General features: G+C 42.1%; 2 protein-coding genes across 2 annotated transcripts; both read right to left on the bottom strand.

Annotated features, from left to right (window-relative positions):
* Positions 1-7,468: 7,468 nt before the first annotated feature.
* LOC135488567 (uncharacterized) lies at positions 7,469-10,318 on the bottom strand. Its single transcript, XM_064773208.1, has one exon. It carries the CDS (start codon positions 10,316-10,318, stop codon positions 7,469-7,471), a length of 2,850 nt encoding a protein of 949 aa, XP_064629278.1.
* A 25-nt stretch (positions 10,319-10,343) lies between these two features.
* Positions 10,344-12,032, bottom strand: LOC135488566 (uncharacterized). Its single transcript, XM_064773207.1, has one exon. It carries the CDS (start codon positions 12,030-12,032, stop codon positions 10,344-10,346), a length of 1,689 nt encoding a protein of 562 aa, XP_064629277.1.
* Between the last annotated feature and the right edge of the window lie 15,881 nt (positions 12,033-27,913).

Genomic DNA, 27,913 nt, shown 5'->3' with positions numbered 1-27,913 from the left:
GTTGTCGGCGTAAGCGAATGCCCCTACAAATACATCACCAATGTGGCACCGCAGCCTAGTAGACTTAAGGTTCTTAAACAACTCATCTATATATACATTAAACAGAATGGGGGACAAAACCCCGCCTTGTTTGACACCGTTTTTAATAGGGAAAGACTTGGTGATGTAGTCATCCAATTTAATTCTTACTAATTGACATGTATTCAAGTTTGCAAGAAACCGTGCAATCAAAGGGCAAAGCCCCCTCTTCAGGATAAGCTTAAACAATTTGATATATTGAACACACCCAAAGGCCTTTGAAGCATCCAACATGAGACAATAAACTGGTGTATCTTGCTGACCGTAATACCGGATACTTCTTAAACAACAAAACCACAATGCATGGTCGATAATCTTGAAACCAAATTGTCAGTCAGAGCTACTTAATGACTCGCTATGTTTCTTCAGAATGATGAAATCAAGAATCTTCCTGATGATACTACCTAAAGCAAACCCCCGATAATTATCAGAGGAGTACAAAGATTTATTATGGTACGGTCAATGCGTATCAGTATCATGGATATCAGTATCTTGTGTATCAGTATCATGGATATCAGTATACTGTGTATCAGTATCAACCAGTAGTTTCAGGACCTACATCTAAATGTGTTAAATCCGATGCAGCAAACCCTGAAAGTGACTTTGAAAAGAACAGACGTAATGAATTCCTGGATTATTGTAAAGCATGTGGTTCCACGTTAACCAAGAATTGCAATAAATGTGATGAATTTAAATTACTAAGTGATGGTGAGGTCGCTAAAGATGAAATAGAGGTAGCTGTAGATCATGTTGGAACTCTGGCTACAAAGGTTACCTTGATCAGAGTGGTAATAGAGACAGGCATAAAATAAGGGTAAGTTTAAACCCTATTTCTAAAGATCGAACTCAGTTCTCAGGACGAAGACTGGAGGAGTGTACTAGTAATTCAAACATGAAATCATCATCATTTAATCCAGGTTGCTCAGACAGTTTCTTCTCACGGTGGTTAGAGTACCAGAGGAGTCTATCTCCAATAATTGAAAAAGAGTTAGATCATGTCTTACCAATCAAGGAATTCAAATATTACCCTGAACTGTGTTTCGTTTGGTTTAACATGAGACTTATGGATAAGACAGAAAACAGACAAAAAAGTGCTTCAGTGGACTGGTCCCTCTTTAAGGAGCAATTGGACAGGTCAATGAATTTCATGATAGGTAAAAGTAATGAAAATTGGTTTGTCTATCGAGACCAAAATGTGATATAAGATTGGAAAAGAGTGATATCACAGTATTTGGGGTATTACCCTGATTTTTATCTTAGCTTTATGATTAATGATTTCAAACTTAGAAATGATTACTGTAGTAAGAATGGTTTAATCAATGAACTTTCAAAGCTATGTTATGAAACAATTGAACGATTTACTAGTTTTTGGCTCACCTGTGAGCCTTTACCATCACGCAGCGTCCGTCGTCGTCCGTCGTCGTTAGACATGGGTGGCACGTTTTGTTACCGCTGAAGCCACTGAACTGAAACTTAGTACACATGTACCCCTTGGTGACCACTACTCAGAGACCAAAACGCGGTCTCATATGTTTCACGGTTTGGCCACCAGGGGGCCAAAGGTAAAAAATGAAGAAATGCGTTTTCTCCCTTATTACTGGTCCGAAAAATTTGAAAAAAATATGGTAGGTACTTCTACTAATGGGACATCACATATCCTCCGGGTTTTTGATTTGACCTAATTTTCAAGGTAAGATAGGTCAAAGTTCGCCAACGGCACCGCTGTTAGTCAATGGTGGCACGTTTTGTAACCGCTGAGGCTATTGAACTCAAACTTGGTACATATATACCCTTGGGTGACCTTTACTCAGACTGAATCGTGGCGTCATACGATTTACGGTTTGGCCAATAGGGGGCCAAAGGTCAACAATGAAAATATGTCGTCCGTCGTCATTAGACATGGGTGGCACGTTTTGTTACCGCTGAAGCCACTGAACTGAAACTTAGTACACATGTACCCCTTGGTGACCACTACTCAGAGACCAAAACGCGGTCTCATATGTTTCACGGTTTGGCCACCAGGGGGCCAAAGGTAAAAAATGAAGAAATGCGCTTTCTCCCTTATTACTGGTCCGAAAAATTTGATAAAAATATGGTAGGTACTTCTACTAATGGGACATCACATATCCTCCGGGTTTTTGATTTGACCTAATTTTCAAGGTAAGATAGGTCAAAGTTCGCCGACGGCACCGCTGTTAGTCAATGGTGGCACGTTTTGTAACCGCTGAGGCTATTGAACTCAAACTTGGTACATATATACCCTTGGGTGACCTTTACTCAGAGACTGAATCGTGGCGTCATACGATTTACGGTTTGGCCAATAGGGGGCCAAAGGTCAACAATGAAAATATGCGATTACTCGCCTACGTCTGAAAAATTTGAATAAAATATGGCAGGTACTTCTTGCAGTGTTACATCATATATCCCCCGCATTCATTTTTTGGCTCACCTGCCCCTTTTCATCCCCCCCCCCGACCCACCCACCCCTGACCCAACCCCTGACCCTACCCCTGACCCCACCCCTGACCCCACCTCCTCCCCTCCTCCTCCTTCCCCTCTTACAACACTAGAACTCTAAGAACTTCCAAGGCAGGTGTAACTAAGGTCCAAGGCAACAATCGACCTCCACATGGTTTGATATTGTATGTAAAAAGGAAGAATTCAGATCTGAAATTGGATTTAGTATTTGCTAATGAAACAGTCATCAGAAATATAGCTTATGCTCATGCCATTCAAAACTGGTGGTCTAATCATAAATTCTTGCATGTTGGTCTGACGTATCAGCCAAGATTGATAAAGATAGTATTCAACAATGCTAGATCAGTCAATGAAAACTTTAGAAATTTTCAAGCTGATCCAAATGTCATTGCAGCCTCCATTGTTGCATTTGCAGAATCACGATTAAACCAGTCCAATTCTGACACTAGTCTCTCGCTGCCTAATTTCCAGCATATTCGGCATGACCAACCCCAGGTCCAAGGCAACAATCGACCTCCACATGGTTTGATATTGTATGTAAAGGAAGAATTCAGAATTCTAGAAAAGACATTTTTCAGAAACCGCAACTTTGAAGCAATATATACATGTATCCACTCCCGAAATTCACCCGAAATATTCCACATATTAATTGTTTATGCATCACCCCAATGTTCATTTCAACATGTCACTGATAATCTCTCCACCTGCCTCCGATCATACCAGCCAACTGAAACATATGTCATTCTTGGTGACTTCAACATGAATTCAATAGTGGGAGGTGAAAATTTCAATGCTAAACTTGAAAAATTCTTTCTTCAGGAATATAACATGAAGCAAACAGTCACTGAAGAAACAACTGATTACCACACCAAATTAGACCTTGTATTTACAAATGCACATCATTTGCACCATACAGGGATCATTGACAATTGCTGGTCTGACCATAAAATGATATATACAGCTTTAACAATGTCAGAATCACTGACTCCATAGCCTTCCCTTTGACACAGGTGAGCACATGATCCCTGGACCATTTCATTATTCTACATATCAGTTAACTACACCAGAGGACTTGAAAATAAGGTTCAGTATTTCTAGTCCAATCAAATGAATAGAACTTGGGATTACACTGAAAGACCAAAAAATTGGAGAGAAAGGCTAGAACAGTTTTACAAAGAGCTAGAGGAGCTAGAAAAGAAAGATGGAGATAAACCATCACAAGATGAACCAGTAATAGCACCTATTGCTGATATCAAACCCTTTGTGATTAAACTGTTGTGGTGAAGCCACCTGTTGTCCCTGTGGTGGTGAAGCCACCTTCTAGATCTAGTAGATCTTTGTCAGATATTACTGCTGCTGTTGATTTTAGTTTTTAGCTCAGCTGACAAAGTCAGCGGAGCTAGTCAAATAGCTATTGGATTGGTGTCCGTCCTTCCATCCTTCCATCTAGCCATCTGTAGACAAAGTTGGGCATTTTGTAATCATACAACCGAGGCACTTCAAATCTAGTCTTGCTTATAAACACCGCAGAAAATGTTGCTTACGGAAAAAAATTTGGGCGATTCGACTCAAATTCAGCTCCGCAGGGGGCAAAATGCGTAAATGAAAAAACAATTTTTTGACGCTCTATTCCAGCAGATAAAAGCTTAAAAATAAAGTTGAAAAGGTCTTCATGATACAGAAGTTTTGATATAAAATAGATTAGTGTCGATTAATATCACCAGTTGGCGGTAGTGAGCAAAACTGTTGTTTGACCCCGGATGATTCTGCTTTAAATTTCCCGCCGAGGTTACCTGGAGTACTATCATCAAGAAAATGGCGGTGACCTTTTTATTTCTACCAGAGCGATGATTTTGTAAGTGACAAATTTTCTTTTTTAAGCCTTTACGGAAACGTATTTTGGTACAGAACTTCACACGTTTATAGAAAAGATCAACGAGAATGTGTTCAATGCCCTCATAACGATGAGTTCAACGGAATTTGGTCAAAACAACCTTCGAATGGAGTCAACTTTCTTTGCGAAATTGAAGCGACGACCTCATTATTTATCGTAATTTATGCAGATCTGAGTCCAGCTGATGGGTGATGTTCTGATTTGTGTTCGAACTATTGGAAACTTCGGAAATTAGTTCTATTAGTTCTACTATTCTGCAGGAGTATATTATAGCCATTGATGTTGACAGCTAAAAAAAAGCACAAAAACTTTGTTCAGGTTTCTCGTCCAATCACGTGACCTCTCCAACACTCGATAATGCACTCTTTTCGTCCACGTTTTAGGCCAATCTTCGGCATGAACATGAAATCTAATAAGCGCAGTACTTAAATCAGATGTTTCTCTCGCCTTGAAAACATTCCTTGGTAAAATCCATTGAGATTAGCCGAGTTAATCTAATTTTTTCCGTGCTTAAAATCTCTGCCGCTGAATTCTATAAATAGAAACTATTAACATCGCGGCAGTGTGGTTCCCATTGTGCGCCCTCCCACTTCACACCATGTCAGGAAGTTTTACGGAGAGGGAGGGCGTGCGGTAAGAAGAATAGCCAAAATGACGTCACGTTTTCCTGGCAATGCCTCTTGTCAGACCAGTCAAGCATTGGGAAAGCTTCTTTAATTCAGACAACGTTAGATACGGTGGCCCAAAGAGGACATGCGTTTATTTTCAATATATTAGAATATTTTCTTTTTACAATGCGTTTTTTTCTCTCGAATTACAACCGCCGTCGGATTTATTTCTCACCGCCAAAAAAATAATTCCCACCGCCGGGTTAAAAATAATAATTCCCACCACCGCCAAGGAAAATAATAATTATTTCCACCGCGGTGGATATTAATTTTACCGTGGTGGATATTATTTTCCTTGGCGGTGGTGGGAATTATTATTTTTAACCCGGAGGTGGGAATTATTTTTTCGGCAGTGAGAAATAAATCCGACGGCGGTTGTAATTCGAGAGAAAAAAAAAAAACACATTGTAAAAGAAAAATACTCTAAAACCTTGTTTTTATGGGTACAAGTGTCCACCTCATTAAAATCTTGCGTGACCGGCCCAATCATTTCACATGCATGGTGTCTTTACAATGATGGGACCTTACCATGATTGGCTAAGGCGGTCGGGTTCTCTATGAATGTCTGAAGGAACTTCGCTCAGTCGCCTGTCGGGTCGTGAAATCGACATGCAGTCTGGATTTGAAATTGATCCCATTTGATGAGAAGGCCTATTGCAACCCGCGGTTTTATACAGGGTGGCTCCAAAAATTAATCGGTGAATTGATTTATTGGGATTGGAAGGTTTTGGGCGAGATCTGGGATAAATGCGAGTTTTAGGAAATCCTAAGACTAACGTTACCGTTAGCGCTTGTAGTATGGACTTGTCATGTAAGAGTGCTTTCACGAGAGGTTAAGAACTGGCTCCGATAACACAATCCCTAGCGTTAACACCATGCACCTTTTACGCTAAAAATGCACATGAAAACCTGTGTTAACGTTAGCGAATGCTATAGGCTTACAGTGCCAGTTCCGAACATAAGAATTACTCTAGAGTTCCACAGGTTTTGGATAGGGTAATTGTCGAAAAATCAAGTAAGCAAGATTCTCCTTTCATAGTCATTATTTATTCTACTTGAATACTTACTTATCACAATTAAGATTGCTGTTTCCACTATTTATCCATAGATTACGAGAACAATTCTGAAACAATAATTAAGGACTCGATCCTGCAGTATAATTACCCCCAAATCCTAAACGGACACTTTAAGTTTTACATGTCATAATGCTCAACGTCCAAATGATAAGAGTTCAGTCCATATTAATTTCGTCCCTGTAACGGTCTCCGAGATGTTCACCAAACAAAACCAATAACTATGTGGTTCCTCATACAACGAACGCTTTAATAAGACCTCATAATTGAACGTAAACTGAAACGATACAAAATTACACACAACATTACAAAATTGTTGACAACAACCCTTATCAACCTACTTTCAAACTTAAAAGATGAAAATCAATAAACCTGCAAGGACAGGTTGTGACAAGAATAGGTTGTGACTCTGAAGACACATCTAGTGGGCACTGCCACCTGGCATTAGCAATCAGAACTAAAATAGCCCAAAACTGGCCAGGTGTGTCCTACAATCATCACATCCAGAGACACCCTTGGCATTAGTTACATTTGACAGAAAGACATGATTTTCTACACATTCAGGTACCTATACAACCAGATTAAACTCATACTGATGGAAGAAATAAGGCTTTGTGGAAACCAAGCACTACAAAGCCATGTGACACCTATGGCGGTAAAGTTGGCTGCAGTAAATGTCAAACTGCGTGGTTTAAGGCGATTAAAAGTTCTATACAGTAACTGTGATTCCTACACAGATAACCTATTCATTCACTCACCTCAAGTAGAGGGACATCAACTTAGTATAAATGCATATAAAATGATCTTTGAGCAGAAAATTAGAAAAACTTTCACGTCCCACAACAACGACAAACCTGTGCCTTCCAGGCGGGCCGTGCTGTCCCCCGAAGACAATACTGACACCCAAAACACCGGCTCCCTAATTGCGAATCTATTAAGAGCAATTATCAAAATATTAGGCACTTCCAGTTCCACTCAAAGTCACACAAAATATAACTCAAAAAAGGTTCACAAAATTACTAATAATCACTTTCAGCTCAAGTCCTGAAAACGCAAATGATTCTCTGCGCTGAAGCGATTTCAATGAAACCTAGATTATGGTTAAGTCACATACGCGAATATGCATATAATCCAGGAAAGTCTTCTTTAACGCGAAAAGGTGTCAGTATCCAGATTCTCTGAATAATGAAAATTGTCCACATCGGCAACGGATGGACCACGGTTAGTCCACAATATTCGTACCATTTCAAATATCAATAAATCCACTCTAGCGCAAGTCAGTCTGCTTCAAGGATGAGACACAGTTTGGTGATTGGGCGCTTTAAGACAGTTGTCCCGGTTTGGACGCTTACAACTCTCACCAGTCCTTTGTCGTCCTCATTGACGTCGTTCACATAACCCAATAACCACTGGTTTCGTTGCATGTGGTTATCGGCGACCAGTACAATATCTCCTTTCTTGAGAGAACGCTGTTCTTGTCTCCATTTCTGCCGTTCCTGGAGCCCTACGAGATATTCCTTGCTCCAGCGACACCAGAACACGTTGGCTATATGTTGGATCTGGCGCCATTTCCTTTTAACATAATTGTCTTCCTTGACGAATATCCCTGGAGGTGGTGCCTGATCTTGGTGGAGTCGGAGCAAGTGGTTCGGTGTAAGCGCTGGTGCATCTAATGTATCATTAGACACTCGCGTGATCGGCCTATTGTTCAAGATGAACTCCACCTCACAGAAAAGGGTCTGTAACCCTTCATCGTCTAGGTGTATAACTTGTTCCTTGGCAACACCATACAGTATTCTACGGACTGATCTAATGAGACGTTCCCATGCTCCTCCGTGATGAGAAGCTGTAGGGCAGTTAAAATCCCATTCTATGCCCTTCCGACGTAGCGCAGATCCAATCTGGGACTGATTCCACTTGCGCAGTTCTTCTTTCATTTCCTTACAAGCTCCGACTAGATTTGTGCCATTGTCTGATCTTAGTTTCTGGACTGCTCTCCGTGCAGCAAATCTCCTAATAGCATTGATACAAGAGTCTGTTGTGAGTCCTTGGGCAACTTCCAGGTGAACTGCCCGGGTTGAAAGACATGTAAAAATTACACCGTATCGCTTGAGTGTGGTGTTCCTTCCCTTCTTTATTATAAATGGTCCAAAGTAGTCAACACCCGACTGTGCGAAGGCTGGCTGATCCATTTCAAGTCTCTGCAACGGGAGATCGGCCATTTTCTGAACTAATAGCCTTGCTCTGTATTTGCGACAAATGGTACACTTGCTGATGATGCTCCGTATCAGTAGGCTTGCCCGTGGTATCCAATATCTCTGTCTCAGCAGATTTAGACTACTATTTGAACCAAGATGCCCGACTCTCTGATGTGCATCCCTAACAATGAGTCTAGTCACTGGTGAATCCTTGGGCAATAACACTGGGTGTTTGACTTCTAATGGGATCCTTGCATGTCGCAGCCGACCCCCAACTCTCAATAGTCCGGCATCATCTAGAAAGGGATCCAGTTTCTGTACTGATCCCAGATGTTTCCCATTGTCCGGCAGATGTTTCTTCTGCAAGTAGCGGACAATGTCCAGCTCAGCAGCTTTCAACTCTGTGAAGGAGAGCGGTGTCAACTCGTCCCTGGTGGTGTCTCTTAGTGTTTTACCAGTACTGCGACACTGCTTAAACCCTTTCTGTGCTCTCAGCAACCATGCCACAGTTGTCTTCAGTGGATCCCAATTTGAGTATCTGGCAAATAACTCATCCACGGTAACAGTACATGTCTTGGTCTGGTTTTCCCCATTGGGCTCCGGGTTCTCAGCTGCAATGGTAGCATGCACCTTCTTGACGTTTGGGTCTTCTGCTAACAGCTCCTTTGAGAAATTGGATTTAGGCCATTCCGACTCCGGCTCCCATAAAAACTTTGGTCCCGATAACCACTGTTCGGTAGCCTGTTGATTGCCGAGTTGGATACCCCGAGAAGCTGCATCCGCCGGATTTGTTTGCGTTGGCACATAGCGCCATTGATCCAGAGTTGAGCCTTCCTGAATGGTGGTAACCCGGTTGGCAACAAATGTATGAAACCGGATTGTTGTATTGGCAATGTATCTTAGGACAGACATACTGTCTGTCCAATAAAATGTCTTATCGAACTTCAATTCCATGGCTGCAGTAATCATGGCGACAAATTTAACTGCAACGCTGGCTGCTGTCAGTTCCATCCTGGGAGTTGTGACCTTCTTGATCGGTGCAACTCTTGCCTTGCCAAACAAAAGAGTACACTGAATCCGTCCTTCGTCATCTTCTAGCCGCGTGTATACTGCAATGCCATAACCACTGTCCGATGCATCGGCGAATGCATGTAGCTGGGTAGATACGATGGATGTAAACTCAAGTGGTTTGACACTTCTCGGCACAGATACATTCTCCAACTGCAAGATATCCACCAGCCACTGCTCCCACTGTCTAACTTCCTTATCCCCGATCTCATCATCCCAACCTATCCTTTCCCTGCACAATCTCTGCAAAAGGATTCTTGCTGGTAAGACAAATGGGCCTGCTAATCCTAAGGGGTAAAAAATGCTGCTTACAACTGACAAGATTCCCCTTCTTGTAACCGACTTTTCCTTGATTCTTATCTTAAAGGTAAAAGTATCTGTCTCAGTATCCCATACGATTCCCAGTGCTCTCTCTGACTGCTGAGGCTGTTCACTTTCAATCGCTAGCTGCAAGGTTTTCGACCTCTCTGATGGTGGAATGGCCTCATTCACAACCTCACTGTTACTATTCCACTTATGAAGTCTCCATCCTCCCTTACTACAGACTGCAGTGGCGCTCTCCCTCATATCAATAGCTTGATCATCGCTGCCTAATGATTTTAGAAAGTCATCAACGTAGAAACTCTTGATAAGAGAATCCACTACAGCTTCAGATGCCTGATCCTTACCATCCAGTGCACACTGTCGAAGTGCTGAAGCTGCACACGCTGGAGATGAAACTGCTCCAAATGGATGTGATGTCATTCTGTATATTTCTGGTGGTCTATCCAAGTCTCCTTCAGGATACCAAAGAAATCGCAGATAGTCCCGATGATGTTCAGTGACCTTGACTTGGTGGAACATTGCTTCTAAGTCGCCCATGATTCCTACTGGTGACTGCCGGAACCTAAGCAAAACATCTACAAGTGTTGGTCAAGACCGGGCCGGACAATAGAGCGTCATTCAGGGACACCCCCCTTGACTTAGCTGAGCAATCAAAAACAATCCTTATTTTGCCTGGTTTATTAGGATTGTAAATCCCGTGATGTGGAATGTACCATTGTTTGCCCTCCTCCACTTTACTACAACAGTCCTCCACTCTTTCTGCATATCCCTTTTCCAGAAGGTTGTTCATGAAAGTGGTGTAGTCCCTGCAATAGTCCTCTGATTTCTTCAGTTTCCTACGTAAAGCCAAAAGCCTGTCCATGGCCTGTTGCCAGTTACTCGGCAGTTTAACATCTGACTCTCTAAATGGCAAGTCCGTGTAATAACGCCCATCTCGATATTCCATGGAGTTCTGTATTATTTCACTGAATTGCTTATCTTCAACTGATGGCTCCCGCTTACTATCGACCCCACGTTCTGGAAAGTCCATGTCGATCGCTGATCTGACCAAGGTATCGAGCCTTTGCAAACTTTCAGCTTCCTCAATGGCTGACACTTCTGCTCTGTTCACTGTACGATGATGATCCCATTTCATGTTCTCCCATTTGTTCTCTCGGACCAAATTCCACACAATCCACCCAATAGCTGTCCGTGCTGCATGAGGTGTGCCCCTTAGCCCTGTCTTCAGCTCTAAAGGTGTATAGGCATCTGGGACATTATTCCCAATCAGTAGGCCAATCCCTGTACTGATCATTGGCAAACTAATGTCCTTCAAGTGCTCGAATCTTTCAATGTCCTTCTGAGTTGGTATGAGATCGCTTGTGACAGGCATCTCTGACTTAGTGAACACTGTCCCCAATGGTATGCTGATATCACCATCGAGACTGGCTATTTCAAGTCCTGATATCTGGCGTGTTACAAAGTTCTGGCAAGCTCCCATCGTCTCCAATTTCATTGTGGTACGTTTCCCTTTGACTCCCAGCTGATCGGCTAACTGATCCGTGCAGAAACTGACATTACTGCCTGGATCAAGAAAAGCGTATGTCTCTGTAACTATGCTGCCATCGGAATTCTTTATCTGGACCGGAATTATCGCCATTGTGCACTGTCCCGCATTCTCTGCTCCGGCTCCCATACAGCACAGTAGGTCATCTCCATTACCACTTTGTGTGTTGGCACCAGTTTCACTTGTGATGGTTGACGCACATGTTTTCCTTTCACTCGACTCCACAGTTGGCGCCGCCTCTCTATGAAGCAATGTAGGGTGTGAGCCACCACAATTCAAACACTTTGCCCGGTTATGACAAAATCGAGCCCGGTGCCCAGGTTTAAGGCATGCAAAACAAATCCCCTTGGATTTAATAAAGTCTCTCCTATCATCCAGTGACTTTGCCTTTAACTTATTGCAGTTCTCCATAGTATGTCCTTCCTTACAGTACCAACATGGCTTCACAAACGCAAAGTTACTTTCAGTTTTGCCCTGCTGGCTACCACTGCTACTACTATTATTGGCACTGCTGCTGAACTTAGGATGCATCGACTGAGACACTGATGAAGATTTACTAGCAATTCCTGAGGTCAATTCAGTAGCAAAGTTCTTCCGTTTCACCACTGGTTTCTGGTCCTTACTTCCTGATTGCAGATTTGGCCCCTGCATTGCTTGTCTGCCATAAAGTGGATCCATGACCTTCTTGGCCTCCCTTTGCACCATTTTAACAAGATGGTCAAATTTCAAGACAGTCCCTTTTTAGCTCACCTCTTAGCGGAGGTGAGCTTATCCCATACCGTGGCGTCCGTCGTCCGTCGTCGTCGTCGTCGTCGTCGTCGTCGTCGTCGTCGTCGTCGTCGTCGTCGTCCGTCGTCGTCCGTCGTCCGTTAGCAGGGCACGTTTCGTAACTGTTAGAGCTATTGAGTTGAAACTTGGTACACATGTACCCTTATGTAATGACACCTTGGAGACCAAGTTTCGGTCCGATTCGTTTCATGGTTTGGCCACCAGGGGGCCAAAGGTTAAAAGTGAAAATGTGCAATATCTCCCTTAATAGTAGTCGGGAAATTTTGAAAAAAATATGGTAGGTACTTCTAGCAAAGGTGCATCATATATCCTCCGGGTTTTTGATTTGACCTCCTTTTCAAGGTCACAGAGGTCAAATGGTGTAAATTGGCCGTTAGGATGTAACGATGGCACGTTTCTAAACTGCAATGACTATTGATACCAAATTTGGTACACATTTACCCCTTAGTCAGGTGATCTCAGGGACCGAAGTTTGGTCCAATATGATTCACCACTTGACCACCAGGGGGCAAAATCCAAAAACCTTAAAAATGTGATTATTCCTTAACTTCTTGCCCGATTGCCACCAATTTGATATCATGGGTACATCTAACCACCATACAGTATATGTCACACAGGTTTTTAATTTGACCTTCTTGTCAAGGTCACAGAGGTCAAATGGCGTAAATTCGCCGCCAGGCCGTAACTATGGCACGTTTCTTAACTGCAATGACTATTGATCACAAATTAAGTACACATGTACCCCTTGGTCAGGTGATCTCAGGTACCGAAGTTTGGTGCGATCTGATTTGCCGTTTGGCCTCCAGGGAGGGGGCGAAATTCTTCAAAATGCCATTATTCCTAGTAATGACTTGCCCGATTGGCACCAATTTTATATCATAGGTACATCTGATTCTAACAACCATTCAATGTGTCACCCGGGTCTTCTTTGATTTGACCTACTTTTCAAGGTCACAGAGGTCGAATGTACTGTAAATTGGCCATTTTGGGGAAATTGTAATTGCTTGGACCTACATCAAACCTAACACTACATGACACAATACCATGCTCTTTATCCATCTTTCCTCCACATGAGGTGAGCACAATGGCCCTGGCCATTTCATTCTTGTGTCTCCTGGCGTATGTTCCTCCATTTTTCATGAAGCTTGTACGGTAACTTACTGACAAGCCTCTTTAGGTTTTCTGAATATTCAAGGATCCGTAATGCATCTATGGCCTTGACTGCGTTCTGACATTCAACTAAGAATATAGAATAAGAATCTAGTCCACTTGGATTGTCTGGTTTTATTATTGGCCAGTCAAGGGCACGCTTTATGTAAGCGTTTGCTACTAACTCCTTGTCACCATACCGCCTCTCCAGTTCTGATAGTGCTGCTGGATATCCAACATCTGCCTCTAAACAGCTGTAGCCTGCTACTATCTTATTTGCCTCTCCGTCTGTAAACTGTTCAAGAAAGTTCAACCTTTCATCGCTAGTTGTGGTATTGCTCACCACTCGTGCATTAAACTGGCGTAAGAATCTGCGATACTCCAATGGGTCACCCAAGAATTTCTTAAGTTCTGATGCAGGTTTCCTTAGCTCTTTAACCACCGAGTCCATCTGCACTGATGATGAAGACAGATTACCCTGCATGAGTCCATGCGTTGCTGCACTGTCACTAACATTATGACCATTCACAGTTGAAGCATCATACAAACGTCTGCCTCCTGTTGAAATATGAACAGAATTATCATTACCAACTGAGGAACTCTCACCATCCTGCCCATGATTATGATTACAATCACTGTCCTGCAGCCTCGGACTGCAACTAATCTGCACTTGACGGCCTATGTCGAGACTTGTTCTACGCACGTTGTCCTGCAGTTCGTGAGGCTGCACAGTTTCCTCCTTCTGCTGAAGCTCCACTATGATCTGCTGCTTCTCTGTTTTACCCTCAAGCTGCTGCTCCCTTTTTGTGGCAGGTGAAAACTCTGGCACCCCTACATCTAACGTAACACTCTTAGGGGTAGATGATACCTGTTTTCCGGATACAGGCTCCTCCCTCGGGCCTGTATTGATGAAGTCTCTCAGTATGTCCTCATCCTGTTGCTGGCTTCTTTCCAACTCCTCCAAAACTGCTGCTCTAGCATCTGACACCTTGATCTCAGTCCTTAACTTGAACTCCTCTTCCTTCAGTTTAAGTTTTAGCTTTTCCTCCTCGATCAGCTTCTTTTCTCGAAGCGCATGAGCCTTGGCCAGTAACTCGGCCTTTTTCAGATTTTCCTCTGCTCTTGCCATTGAGATACTGCTCCTGTTTGACCGAACCGAACCACCTGATTTCCTAGACCTGGCCTTCCCACCGGAGATATTTGGGGTATCGTTATCCAAGAACCACTGATCCAACGTCCTCTTGAAATCCTCGAAATGCTTCATTTCATCTCCTAAGTTTTCCTCGAAAACTTCCCTATCAGGTGCTGGCATCATCTCCAGAACATCCCGATGTGACATGATGTACCGCTCATACTCCTTCAGCCAATCTGAATGATGAACTCTCATGTCCGCTACACTTGTCTCCGAGGTGAGCATCGGCCACAACTTATCAGTAGTAGTTGTAAGCCGACCAACATGTGCTTCCCTCCTATCATAAGCACCTTTGACATTGGCCCGAGTGGCCTTTGACACACTGTCCGGCATTGCTGACTCGTCTGACGCCATGTTTACTTGGAATCTCAAAGTCCTGATATAATATTTCAAACTTAAAACTTGACTGAGCTGTATTGAACTGAATAGATCAGACCTCACCACACCATAAATTCAATCAAGAGTCCACTTAACAAGTCTCTCCTGTTCACAATAAACCCACTGACTCGGTCTGTATGTAATAAAACCTACAGACGCAGTCCACTGACATTGACAATCCTACTCGACTTAAACTGATTGTCCTATGACTGACAATTCTCTTTCCCACCGGAGAACTATCCGTAAAACCTTCTGACGATTAGCCTTTTCCGAAAATCTGCTCAGCTGACACGAGTTCTTCACCTGGACCATCCCTTAAAACTGCTGATCCCTTGTAAACTGTCACGGCAGGTGTTTTCTTGCTCGAATCACTCAAAGTTCTTCATCGAGTTTACTGCTTGAGTCTCCTGCCCCAATTGAGTTTACTGTAACGGTCTCCGAGATGTTCACCAAACAAAACCAATAACTATGTGGTTCCTCATACAACGAACGCTTTAATAAGACCTCATAATTGAACGTAAACTGAAACGATACAAAATTACACACAACATTACAAAATTGTTGACAACAACCCTTATCAACCTACTTTCAAACTTAAAAGATGAAAATCAATAAACCTGCAAGGACAGGTTGTGACAAGAATAGGTTGTGACTCTGAAGACACATCTAGTGGGCACTGCCACCTGGCATTAGCAATCAGAACTAAAATAGCCCAAAACTGGCCAGGTGTGTCCTACAATCATCACATCCAGAGACACCCTTGGCATTAGTTACATTTGACAGAAAGACATGATTTTCTACACATTCAGGTACCTATACAACCAGATTAAACTCATACTGATGGAAGAAATAAGGCTTTGTGGAAACCAAGCACTACAAAGCCATGTGACACCTATGGCGGTAAAGTTGGCTGCAGTAAATGTCAAACTGCGTGGTTTAAGGCGATTAAAAGTTCTATACAGTAACTGTGATTCCTACACAGATAACCTATTCATTCACTCACCTCAAGTAGAGGGACATCAACTTAGTATAAATGCATATAAAATGATCTTTGAGCAGAAAATTAGAAAAACTTTCACGTCCCACAACAACGACAAACCTGTGCCTTCCAGGCGGGCCGTACTGTCCCCCGAAGACAATACTGACACCCAAAACAGTCCCTTTCAACCTGTACGAATTCCAGACCCGGTGTAACATCTGTGGTTGTTCCCCATGTGTCAGTGTTTCCAAACAATAGGCAGCTGGAGAGACCACGACTTTTCAATAGGGGGGATACACAGAAAAACTTGTCAATCTATTTTTGAACGTTCCCAAACAATGAGGGGAAACACTCAAAAACAGAAACACTCAAAAACATTACACCGGTTCCTCCTCTTCCTCCTCCTCCTCAAGGTTGGGGAATGGCCCAGCTTCAATAGGGGCCGGTCGCAATGCCATCTGAAAACCTTTTTCAATCACGGCCCCATTAACAGCAGCCCAAGCCTCACTTACAATGGTGACAACATCCATCAGCTGAATTGGTTCGCATCGGCCCTCTCTATCAGTGTGGTTCTTTTTCCATGCTTTCCACCTCTTGCGCATTATGGTTCTTGAGGGATCTCATGACAGTCAGGTCCAGGGGTTGGACAAGTGATGTACAACTGGCGGGAATAAAATCGAGGATTCCCCCAAGGTTCATAGTTTGCACACCGAAATTTTCCGTTCGATGAACCCGGTACCGATCTACCAGTAACAAAAACTGTTCAGCCTCTTCTGCGGTTAGATACGGTTGGAAGGCGTGTTCAAACCAGTGTTCGGCTGTCTCCTCCTTCATCCAACCTGTTGCTGATGAAGTTATGACCACGTTTTCTGGTAGCTCTTGGTCCGCCAAGGCTGCAAGCTGCCTGACGAATCCTTTATTTGGGAAAGTCACGTGAGCCGCCACTTTTCCGCCGGTTGCAGTGATTGCAATAGTACTGTACATCCAAGTTTGGTGTTGGACCTTGAGGTGCGGATATCCACGGACTTTTCTCCCTTTATGCTGCATGTGTACGTTGGTCGTAGCTCAAACAAGGCAAACGTTTGATCTCATCGGAATTTCAAATCGGTCGATCGTGGTCGTGACGTTGTCTCTGAACACTTGCACACGATTGGCGGCATCAGCTGGGAGGATGGTCGTATTTTTGTTAGCTTTCCGGAATGAAATTTTCTTCCGGTCCATAAAGTTCGCCACCCAGCCGTTCGAAGCGTGGAATTCGTGCATGACTGGTCGAGTCCGGATGAAATCTTGTCTATCGTCAGCGGGTAACGCGTGCTACCAGTCTTCGAAAATTGACATAGCTTTCTCTTGGACGTCTTCGACGGCGACAGGCAGCCTTTTTAGCTCACCTCTTAGCAGAGGTGAGCTTATCCCATACCGTGGCGTCCGTCGTCCGTCGTCGTCGTCGTCGTCGTCGTCGTCGTCGTCGTCGTCGTCGTCGTCGTCGTCGTCGTCCGTCGTCGTCCGTCGTCCGTTAGCAGGGCACGTTTCGTAACTGTTAGAGCTATTGAGTTGAAACTTGGTACACATGTACCCTTATGTAATGACACCTTGGAGACCAAGTTTCGGTCCGATTCGTTTCATGGTTTGGCCACCAGGGGGCCAAACGTTAAAAGTGAAAATATGCAATATCTCCCTTAATAGTAGTCGGGAAATTTTGAAAAAAATATGGTAGGTACTTCTAGCAAAGGTGCATCATATATCCTCCGGGTTTTTGATTTGACCTCCTTTTCAAGGTCACAGAGGTCAAATGGTGTAAATTGGCCGTTAGGATGTAACGATGGCACGTTTCTAAACTGCAATGACTATTGATACCAAATTTGGTACACATTTACCCCTTAGTCAGGTGATCTCAGGGACCGAAGTTTGGTCCAATATGAATCACCACTTGACCACCAGGGGGCAAAATCCAAAAACCTTAAAAATGTGATTATTCCTTAACTTCTTGCCCGATTGCCACCAATTTGATATCATGGGTACATCTAACCACCATACAGTATATGTCACACAGGTTTTTAATTTGACCTTCTTGTCAAGGTCACAGAGGTCAAATTCGCCGTCAGGCCGTAACTATGGCACGTTTCTTAACTGCAATGACTATTGATCACAAATTAAGTACACATGTACCCCTTGGTCAGGTGATCTCAGGTACCGAAGTTTGGTGCGATCTGATTTGCCGTTTGGCCTCCAGGGAGGGGGCCAAATCCTAAATTCTTCAAAATGCCATTATTCCTAGTAATGACTTGCCCAATTGGCACCAATTTTATATCATAGGTACATCTAATTCTAACAACCATTCAATGTGTCACCCGGGTCTTCTTTGATTTGACCTACTTTTCAAGGTCACCGAGGTCGAATGTACTGTAAATTGGCCATTTTGGGGAAATTGTAATTGCTTGGACCTACATCAAACCTAACACTACATGACACAATACCATGCTCTTTATCCATCTTTCCTCCACATGAGGTGAGCACAATGGCCCTGGCCATTTCATTTCTCTGACCCCTCTAAACCTGACGATTAGTCTCTTTTCAACATCAGGCCAAAGACCAACGTTCCCCTCTTTTACGTGTCGGACTTTGCCTTTTCCTTCACCAGCTTTTTCTTCTAGTTCTTGCAAATTCCATTTCTGCATTGTTCGGACTGAGATTCCATAGTGTTCTGCAAATTCACGCATTGTTGTTGACGGTTCCGTCCAACAGCGCAGCCTCAAGGTCCTGCAAGTAGGCTATTTTCTCTGTAACTGTATAACTTCTCCGGCGTTTTCGCAATGGCTCTTGACCATCCATAAAAGAAGACACGATGTCTGTCTGCCACTCTTGCGCAATTGGTGGCAAAACCTATCAGTCGAAACGGTCGTCGTAATCGGCCGCGGACACCTTGAAATTGACCATACTGAAGTCGGCCAGATGTCATTCTGCCTCGGTGGTAGGCCCATTGGCCATGCCTTTGAATAGATCTTAGTAGCCCTTTTATAGTGTAATTTAGGGGGCGTGATCTATTCCATCGACTGGAATATTGGATGTGTACCCATAAAAACAAAGTTTTAGAGTATTCTAATATATTGAAAATAAACGCATGTCCTCTATGGGCCACCGTAGTTAGAACTAGAAAAACGAATATGTTAATTTGCTAAATTAAAAGCAGATTTCACCACTAACCAGTCAAATCGGAATACGACGGCGCAAAAATGTTCTCGCTTTCCTCCTGCTAAAAAACCTTGTTCCCGAACTACTATTTATTTATGCCAAGGAATATGATATGATCTGTTTTCACTTGTTTGTAATTAAATGGTATTCATATAATGAGATCAATAGTAGTGTCCGTGTCAGATCCCATCGTTCAACTAGTCTTTTTCTCCCCAGGGGCCTCACACGGACCTTCAGGTCCCCATACTCAAGACCAACTCTTACGATATCGCCCTCAAAACAACCCTGGAGTCATGAATTCACAGATGCTCCTGTAAAATCTCAGTTCTAGTTTATTTATCAAACTTTATCGAGTGTTATCGAATCGAATGGATGTGTCGATCGTCGGGGCGGATGGATATGTGGTTAGGTTGTGCGTCCAAGGCGATTAGGTCATGATTCAGTTAGTTTGAGAAAGATCATGATCATGAAGATGCGTGTTGTATTATCATAACCGGAAAATACGTTGAAGTTATTATTAGTACTACGATTCTTACATGTACGGTGCCGGCCCACAGAGGACATGCGTTTATTTTCAATATAACAGAACATTTTTCTTTTTACAATGCGTTTTTTTTCTCTCGAATTACAACCGCCGTCGGATTTATTTCTCACCGCCGAAAAAATAATTTCCACCGCCGGGTAAAAAATAATAATTCCCACCACTGTGGTGGAAATTAATATCCACCGCGGTGAAGATTAATATCGACCGCGGTGGAGGTGGAGATTAATATCGACCGCGGTGGATATTAATTTATTTTTTATTCTTATTTTTTTTTTTTTTTTTATTAAATTATTTTTTCGGCGGTGAGAAATAAATCCGACGGCGGTTGTAATTCGAGAGAAAAAAAACGCATTGTAAAAAATTTTTTTTCTATTATATTGAAAATAAACGCATGTCCTCTATGGGCCACCGTATACATGAGTAAAAAGTAGACGTTTTTTTTAAACAACACAAACAATAATGTTACTCCCATAAAAAAACTGTCAATTCTCCTTACCACGCACAGAAGCCAAGCCATTGCTGTTAAGTTATGCAGGGGCTTAATCAATTACCTGCACTCCCTGTGGGGTGAATAACATTACCTTTTGAACAGCTGGCTGTAGGGATGATTGGAACAGCCAGTACACCTGCTGACCTGCTGAACCCAGGTTAATGTTATTTTCAATCCACGATTGCAGGTCACCTGATTTTCGAGATTTCGCGGGAAATGAAATTGTAAACAAACGCATGTGTGCAGTTCAAATGTAAACAAAAATGTATTTTTGGTACTTTTGGTTGCTGGACTTGGGTTTTCCCGCAGTTAGGAACTGGGGTCAAATTGGTGGTCTGTTGTGCTGTTTTAGTCAGAGGTAGCCCATGATTATGAAGGGATTTTCAAATTAAGGTGACCATGGTCTTTTTATGTGCTCAGCTCACCACAGCTTTCAATACTGCTGAAAGGCTTACTGTATTTAGCGCAATATTACGCCTCGGGAGCAATCATTATTTTCTGACACTAAAAAATACAATGGAACAAGGGTAGATGTCAGTTATCGTATCATCTCATAGATGGCGCGCCTATTGATCTACTATTATATACTAGTAGTAGTACATGGTAGTACATGCGAGTGACTGAACTCATTGACATTGATTGAACAGAGCACGAAAGTGTGTCTTTCACGGAAGAAAATCGCCTATCAAACCTATCCAATCATTCCGGGGATGACACATTGTTTTATCTGTGTGGTCCATTGGAATAAGAATAAGATCGATAGGTATTCTGGTTCAGGTGGTTTTAATGTAGAGATGAGACGGCTACAACATTGCTTGGCTCTGGTGGAATTGAAGCAACCCTAAGTAGGTTAAGAAGATGCAGATATAGGCCTATTCCTTATATGGTCTTGTAAACAACTAGTTCAGAGGTGACATTATCTTAAGGACAATAAGTCAGCTGCTTGTTGGTAGATGGCAGACGTGTGCAATGTAGCTAGGAAGCTGATAATAGAACACACATATCAGGTTTATCAGGTCAAAATCTACTTACACCACTGAATGCAGACAAAAATCAACACTATTACGTTAACGTACGATATACCACCCTGTGTACTGTACAGTTCGGGACGGGTGCCGGTTGGCTGGTCGGGGAACTGAGTCTACCTACCACCCTGCCATCTAACGACGATTATGGAACCAAGGTAAACACAAACTCACACTTGCGAAAGTCGTCGACCTAACAGTACCCGTACTTCAGTTTTACCCCTCAGCCCGAATTGGGCAGAGGGGTATTGTCGTCCCCTTGGCGGGCGGGCGGTCGGGCGGCTGCCAAGTTTGTCCGGAGCTGTTCTCAGTAACGGCTTGGGCTAGGAAGTTCATATTTCATATGTAGACTCCCCCTGGTGGGTAGGCGTGCCTCGTCAAGGTTTCGTCCCATTTTGACTTACGGACTGGCCACTAGGGGGCGATATGTGAAGACACAAAAATGCAATAACTCCGCAAATTTTGATCGCATCTTGCTAAAATTTTTATTGTAGATACCTATTGAGAGGGGACATAATATATTTTACCTTCTTTTCAAGGTCACAGAGGTCAAAGTTCGTGTAAAGTGACGAAATGTTCACATTTCGTAACCACTGAAGCTATTGATACCAGTCTTGGTATGTGTGTACCCCTAGGTGACAGTAACTCGTAAACCAAGTTGCAACCTTATATCATTACTGGTTTGGCCACCAGGGGGCATTATGTGAAAACATAAAAAGTGTGATATCTCAGTTAATATTGGTCGCAGCCTGCTGAAATTTTTATTCTAGATACCTCTTGAGAGGAGACATAATACATCTTACAGGTTTTGACATTGACCTTCTTTTCAAGGTTACAGAGGTCAAAGTTTGTGTAAAATGACGAAATGTTCACATTTCGTAACCATGGAAGCTATTGATACCAGTCTCTGTACGTGTGTACCCCTAGGTGACAGTAACTCATAAACTAACTTCTAACCTCATATCATTACTGGTTGGCAACCAGGGGGCGTTAGGGAAAACACAAAAAGTGTGATATCTCGCATCTCGCTTAATATTGGTCACAGCTCACTGAAATTTTTTTGGTTGTATGAACAGGGGATTTGCAAATTTGAATTCAATATCTGGCGTTATCTCACTCATGGTTTGGCCACCAGGGGGCATTATGTGAAAACACAAAAATGCAATAATTCCAACAATTTTGATCACAGCTTGCTGAAATTTTTACGGCACATACCTCTTGAGAGGGGACATAATATGTTGTACGAGTTATGACCTTGACCTTCTCTTCAAGGTCACAGAGGTCAAAGTTCGTGTAAAACGACGAATTGTTCACATTCCGTAACCACTGAAGGTATTGATCCCAGTCTCTGTACGTGTGTACCCTAGGTGACAGTAACTCATGAACCGACATTCAGCCTTGTAACGTTACTGGTTTGGCCACCAGGGGGCGTCATGCGAAAACACAAAAAGTGCGATATCTCACTTATTATTGGTCACAGCGTGCTGAATTTTTTTGGTAGTAAGAACAGATGACTGGTAATTTTGAATTCAAAATCTAGCATGTTCTCATTTACAGTTTGGCCACCAGGGGGCACCATGTGAAAACACAAAAAATGCAATAACTCCACCAATTTCGATTGCAGCTTCCTGATATTTTTATGGCAGAGACCTCTACCATAAAAATGCAAATGTTTCTTATGGGTTTTGACCTTGACCTTCTTTTTGTCACAGAGGTCGAGATGTAATGTTCACATTTTGTTACCACTGAAGCTATTGATCCCATTCTCTGTATATGTGTACCGTAAGTGACAGTAACTCATAAACTGACATTCAACCTTGAAACGTTACTGGTTTGGCCACCAGAGGGCATCATGCGAAAACACAAAAAGTGTGATATCTCACTAAATATTGATCAAAGCTCACTGAGATTTTTAAGGTGGTTACTTCTTATGAGGGGACTGGGGAATGGTCACTGTAAGAATTATTCAGGAAGAAATGTATAATATTTGGGTTTTTTCGTGATTGTCCGGCCCAATTGGCAATATTGCCATTTGGGATGGTGAACAGAGCTAGGAGCAAATGCGACGCTTATGATTTATTTAAAGAAATAAAATACCCGATTTAACATCCTGCAGAATCAGGGGAATCGGGCGTTTCCGGTGATATACGACACAAATGGGTTATCCTCATGCAATCACTCTGGAAACGCATTTTAAAATAGATGTTACGTCCTGTTAATGGGGCACGTCATCATCGCGTACATTTGGGAAGAACTCACTGAGACCTTAATGGCGACTACCACAAACTGATGTTAAAATGTGATTTTCTGTTTAAATAAACGTTTTGTTGAAAAAAACGGCATTTTGTGCAAGAGAATTAGGTTAGAACTGTCAAAACGATCGTGTTATTCGGGAACTGTCAGACTGAGAAATTTCGCGGGAATGTTTACAATGTTCACGCATGCGCAATACCGAGGCAACTACACCGCCCCATCTGTCGCTGGATCTTAGAACTTGCAATTGTCGTGTCTATTCAGATTCCACCTATCAAAAAACCTGTGTTGAACACGGGTCTAAATTAGCCCCCGATTAGCCCCATCGAGCTCGATGAGGCTAATAGACACGGGGATTTGACACACGGGTCTATTTAGACACGGCAATTCATAGGTGTAAGCGCAAAAGACACGGAGATTTGATAGGTGGAAGTACAACTATACACTAGCAACTGACTGCAGTAGTAACAGTGATTTTCTGAGTGATATCTTTTCCACTCTTCATCATACATTATTAAAGGATAGTTTTAAAGGATAGTTACAGTTTAATTGATTAGAGAATATTTCTTCCATTCTTATTAACCAGATACAGAACATATCTACAACATCAGAACCGCTATGACTTAAATACTGATTATTGTAAAGATATTGATAATCAGAATGAACATAAACTCCAACTGCTGATGCGTTCTGTTTAAAAAGTTTCTTACTCTCTACTGATACTACAGGTATGTTTATTAACTCAAAATCAGCATAGATAACAAAAGGAACCCTATTCTTTATGGAATGCTTTTCCAACAACTTAAAGTGATACTATGATGTGATTTACAACTTTGCGGAAATACGTCCGTTTTTAATTGTTGATCACAAATGTAAAGCTCAAATTTTCCATTTTTGATTAGATTTATTATAAAATCGCTGTCAGACTGGCCAACTGCCGAAGACGTTTTGAAAAACCCGCACTAAGTCACGTGACCTCATGACGTCACAACATGAACAAGTCAGACCGTCGAGTATTTTCCTATTCGCTCTAGGAAGAAGCTATATCCGCAGTAGTTCGCGTACGCTCAGGAAAATCTAATGAATATTAAATGAGGTCTAAAAATAGTTTTAGGAATACAATCATTATGACGTCAGCGGTGGAATTTCCGGGTTGGACTTAGGAAATGCATGATGAAATGACTAGGACTGTGGACTTGGGGGGGGGGGAGGGGGGAGGGGCCGTCCCTTCCCTTACTTCGTTACTTCGAGATCTTTTCCAAATGTGCTGGAAGACCCCCAACGGCAGACGAATTTGGAGTTGATTCTCGAAGTTGTGTTCCGGCGGAGCATCAGGAGGAGAAGATGAACCACCGGCTGGTGACCTCTTGACTCGAACTTCATGGTGACGGCCCGGTTCTTTGATAGGGTCAGGCCAGCGGAAAACCCCAACACCTTCAATTTTGCTGGTGTTACCGCAAAACATCGCAGCACAACGTCACCCAACAACCCTTTTCTTCTTCTTCTCCATAATCTTCTGTTCTTATCGTGTATATATTATTATTATTTATTATTATATATTGTGTAAGGACAGGATGGAATGTCAATGGTCAATGGCAGTTGTAAATAAATGAATGAGATTTCTTTTTTTCGCGGGATTGTAAACCACCGCAACCTTGAAAATGTTCATGTTGTGACGTCATCAACGAAGCGCAATTTCAACAGCATCGAAGCGAGCCGTCCGGGCGGGATTAAAACCATCAATTTCTAGAAAATGTGCATTTCGATTCGAAAACCTTACCGATTTATGAGAAAGTGACGTAGCAATTTGTCAAAAACAGCTAAAACATGGTGAAATTTGACACGAGTTACCCTTTAAGTTGTGACCATTTACTGTTAGGTTGTGGTAAACTAATCTTACAGTATTCATGTTCACAACATTTCTTCTTATGATTCTCAAGTGTTTTCTTTCGGTAAAAGCAATTCATACACCTCCTACAGAGATACACAGTAAGAGTGCAAGTCCTGAAGAACATATTGATGTCAGTTATGTACATGAAATGACCCGTGAAATAAACAATACAAATGACATCATCATCATCATCATAGTTCTCACCATTCCCGGACAGGTAGAGAGGTTCTAGTTTTGCCTCACGTATGTTTTTAGCAGCTACGTTCTGTAACTTGAACACATTGATCTTAAGATTGTTTTCACTCTAGATTTTAGGGATATCCTTTTGAACACATACAGGAAATGAGTCGATTCGTACTCCGTACTGAGATCTAGGCTCGATCTTAATCTCATTTTCATACATCTTTTCCAGCATTTCAGTAGTAAGCTTTGCATGTTCTTGAAGTTCTATTTTATGTTCCTTGATATATCTAGCAGCCAGTAGACTCCAGAGCAAACACTTCTGATCATTTCCCTGTTCCTGTGATATTACATTGATTACAGCTTTAGTGTTAAATGGTAATCTAATGTAATGACCACCTTTACACGTCTTGTAAGAACATATTGTCAAGTCACAGGACTCTATTATGTTAAGAGACAAGCCTGACCCTTGAAAGTACCTCTCTTCAATCTGTGTATTAACTTAGTTAAGCTGGTTGGTTACTGAATTGCCTGATTCCTTGAAATTATGCCTTCCATTTGAGACTGAATTGGGTGTGTGACATTGTCACCTTGCTGATTCAAGCTCTGCTCTGCGACCGAAGGTCGATTGAACTGGACGAACACTGATATGCTAATTTTCGGTGGTAATCATTGAGTTGAAAAAGGACCTCCTCTAACTTCTCTCTGTATTCATACACCTCTCTGTCAATATTAACTCTAACAGTAACAACAGGCTTACCAAACTCCTTTACTACTTCAATTCCTTCCACTTTCTTCATGCCATCAAGATCCTTGGTCTCAAAGGCAAGCTTCTTATTTACACCTTTAGGGATTAGTGGTGGAAGTGGAGGTTGTACTTGTACCCCTAAGTTACTCATTTAAATGTATCTAAATGTATCTAAGTCTTCCTGTGGGCTGCCATATTGCTGTATGAAACATATTTATCATATTGCTGTATGAAACGTATTTATCACAAGTAGGACAGTGAACCTTTTGGTTTCTATCACTCAATATTTAGATTAAAAGATTTATCAAATAATTTTACTCAGTCCAGTTATCGCATTCCAGTTATGTTACTTCTTACAGACTGTACAGGTTGAAGTAATAGGATAATGGGTGCTAGATTACTCGGTTTTGTATTGGGATTAAGGCAATTTTAATGGGAAAATTAAATTGATTTTGGGCCTTTTTCCTACGTAAAATCGTAGATATTCATAGATCGCATTATCCTATTACTCAACATCAAGGCCACGCAACAGGAATATATAGACTTTTGTGAAGGACTAGATAAGAAAGGAAGGGTATCTTTTGTGCACGATGTCTAAAACTAGGTAATAAATGAGGAGTGCATTATCATTTTATTTCTTGCTTGCTTTTGCCTTCTTTCATTTTAAGTCTCCTCAATGTTTGAAGATTTGAAATGAGGAAATTATGTCCCTTTCACAGCTGGAAAACAAACATGTGGATGGTTTCCAATATACGAAACTTTGTATTTGGAACCATCTTGGTTTCGTATATCCAAAACCCGAAATGCCCGGATGTTTAGCGGTTCAGAAACCTTTTTCAATTTCGGAAGTGTTTCGAAAACAACGATTTTGCAGTTTCAAATCTAAGAAATGTTTTGTATATATGGCTTTTCCCGAACTGTGTTAGTTTGTCATTTTCCTGCCAGCTGCTGTCGAAGTTCTGATATCCTCAGTTCAAAATTCGCTGATTTCTAGCATTTTTTTGGAGGAAATACAATAAAATCAAACAAAAATAATCACCCAGAAAGCTTTATTGACACTCCATGGATGTTGAATGAAATCAGCTTATGATATTTTTATCAGCATCTTGAAGATTTTTGTGGCTATCATAAAGCTGTCCTCTCAATGAAAAAGTATTCTAAAGGGCAGCCATGTATGTGATCCGTGACATGCGCGCAGGAAGTAATGTCATCTGGCGGTAGCGGGAATTCAAATTTATAATTACAGTCATTCAGTGGCCTCTAGTACCACTGTGTGGCACAAATCAGGGCTAATTTAATTTTTCTATATATCTTCACATCCAATCCTTTTCAAAAATTGGCAGACAGGATTCATTTGGGAATTCAAATTCAAATTACACAATCGTTCAGTGGCCTCCAGCGCCACCATGTGGCACTAATCAGTACTAATTTAATTTGTCTATACATTGTCACATCCAATACTTTTTAAAAATTGGCAGATAGGATTCGTTTGAAGTCTCGGGGCTGAGATCACAAAAAATAAAAAAAAGCCGCGCAGTATCTCCGAGAAAAGATGTCTGAGCAGGCCAAATTTTTGTGATAGAATAAAGGCTCCTTCAATACATGTCCACACTAGTTTAGAACCTTCTAGTTCAAATAGTGACGAAACTTGGCACCTATCGGTGATTTAGTGAACTTTGACCTCTGTGACCTTGAAAAGTAGGTCAAATCAAAAGCCCTTTTGTGCCCTCTAGTGGCCAACCAAAAGATGAGATCACACCAAAAATTAGTATGTGAGGA

The sequence above is a fragment of the Lineus longissimus genome, chromosome 5 (assembly GCF_910592395.1).
Source record: "Lineus longissimus chromosome 5, tnLinLong1.2, whole genome shotgun sequence".
Classification (NCBI taxonomy): domain Eukaryota; kingdom Metazoa; phylum Nemertea; class Pilidiophora; order Heteronemertea; family Lineidae; genus Lineus; species Lineus longissimus.
The sequence above is the reverse complement of the archived record's forward strand: the minus strand, read 5'-3'. Positions and strand labels throughout refer to the sequence as shown.

What these genes read in the sequence shown, in the direction of transcription:
- LOC135488567 (XM_064773208.1), bottom strand. Translation starts at nt 10,318, where the DNA reads ATGGGCGACTTAGAAGCAATGTTCCACCAAGTCAAGGTCACTGAACAT.
- LOC135488566 (XM_064773207.1), bottom strand. Translation starts at nt 12,032, where the DNA reads ATGGTGCAAAGGGAGGCCAAGAAGGTCATGGATCCACTTTATGGCAGA.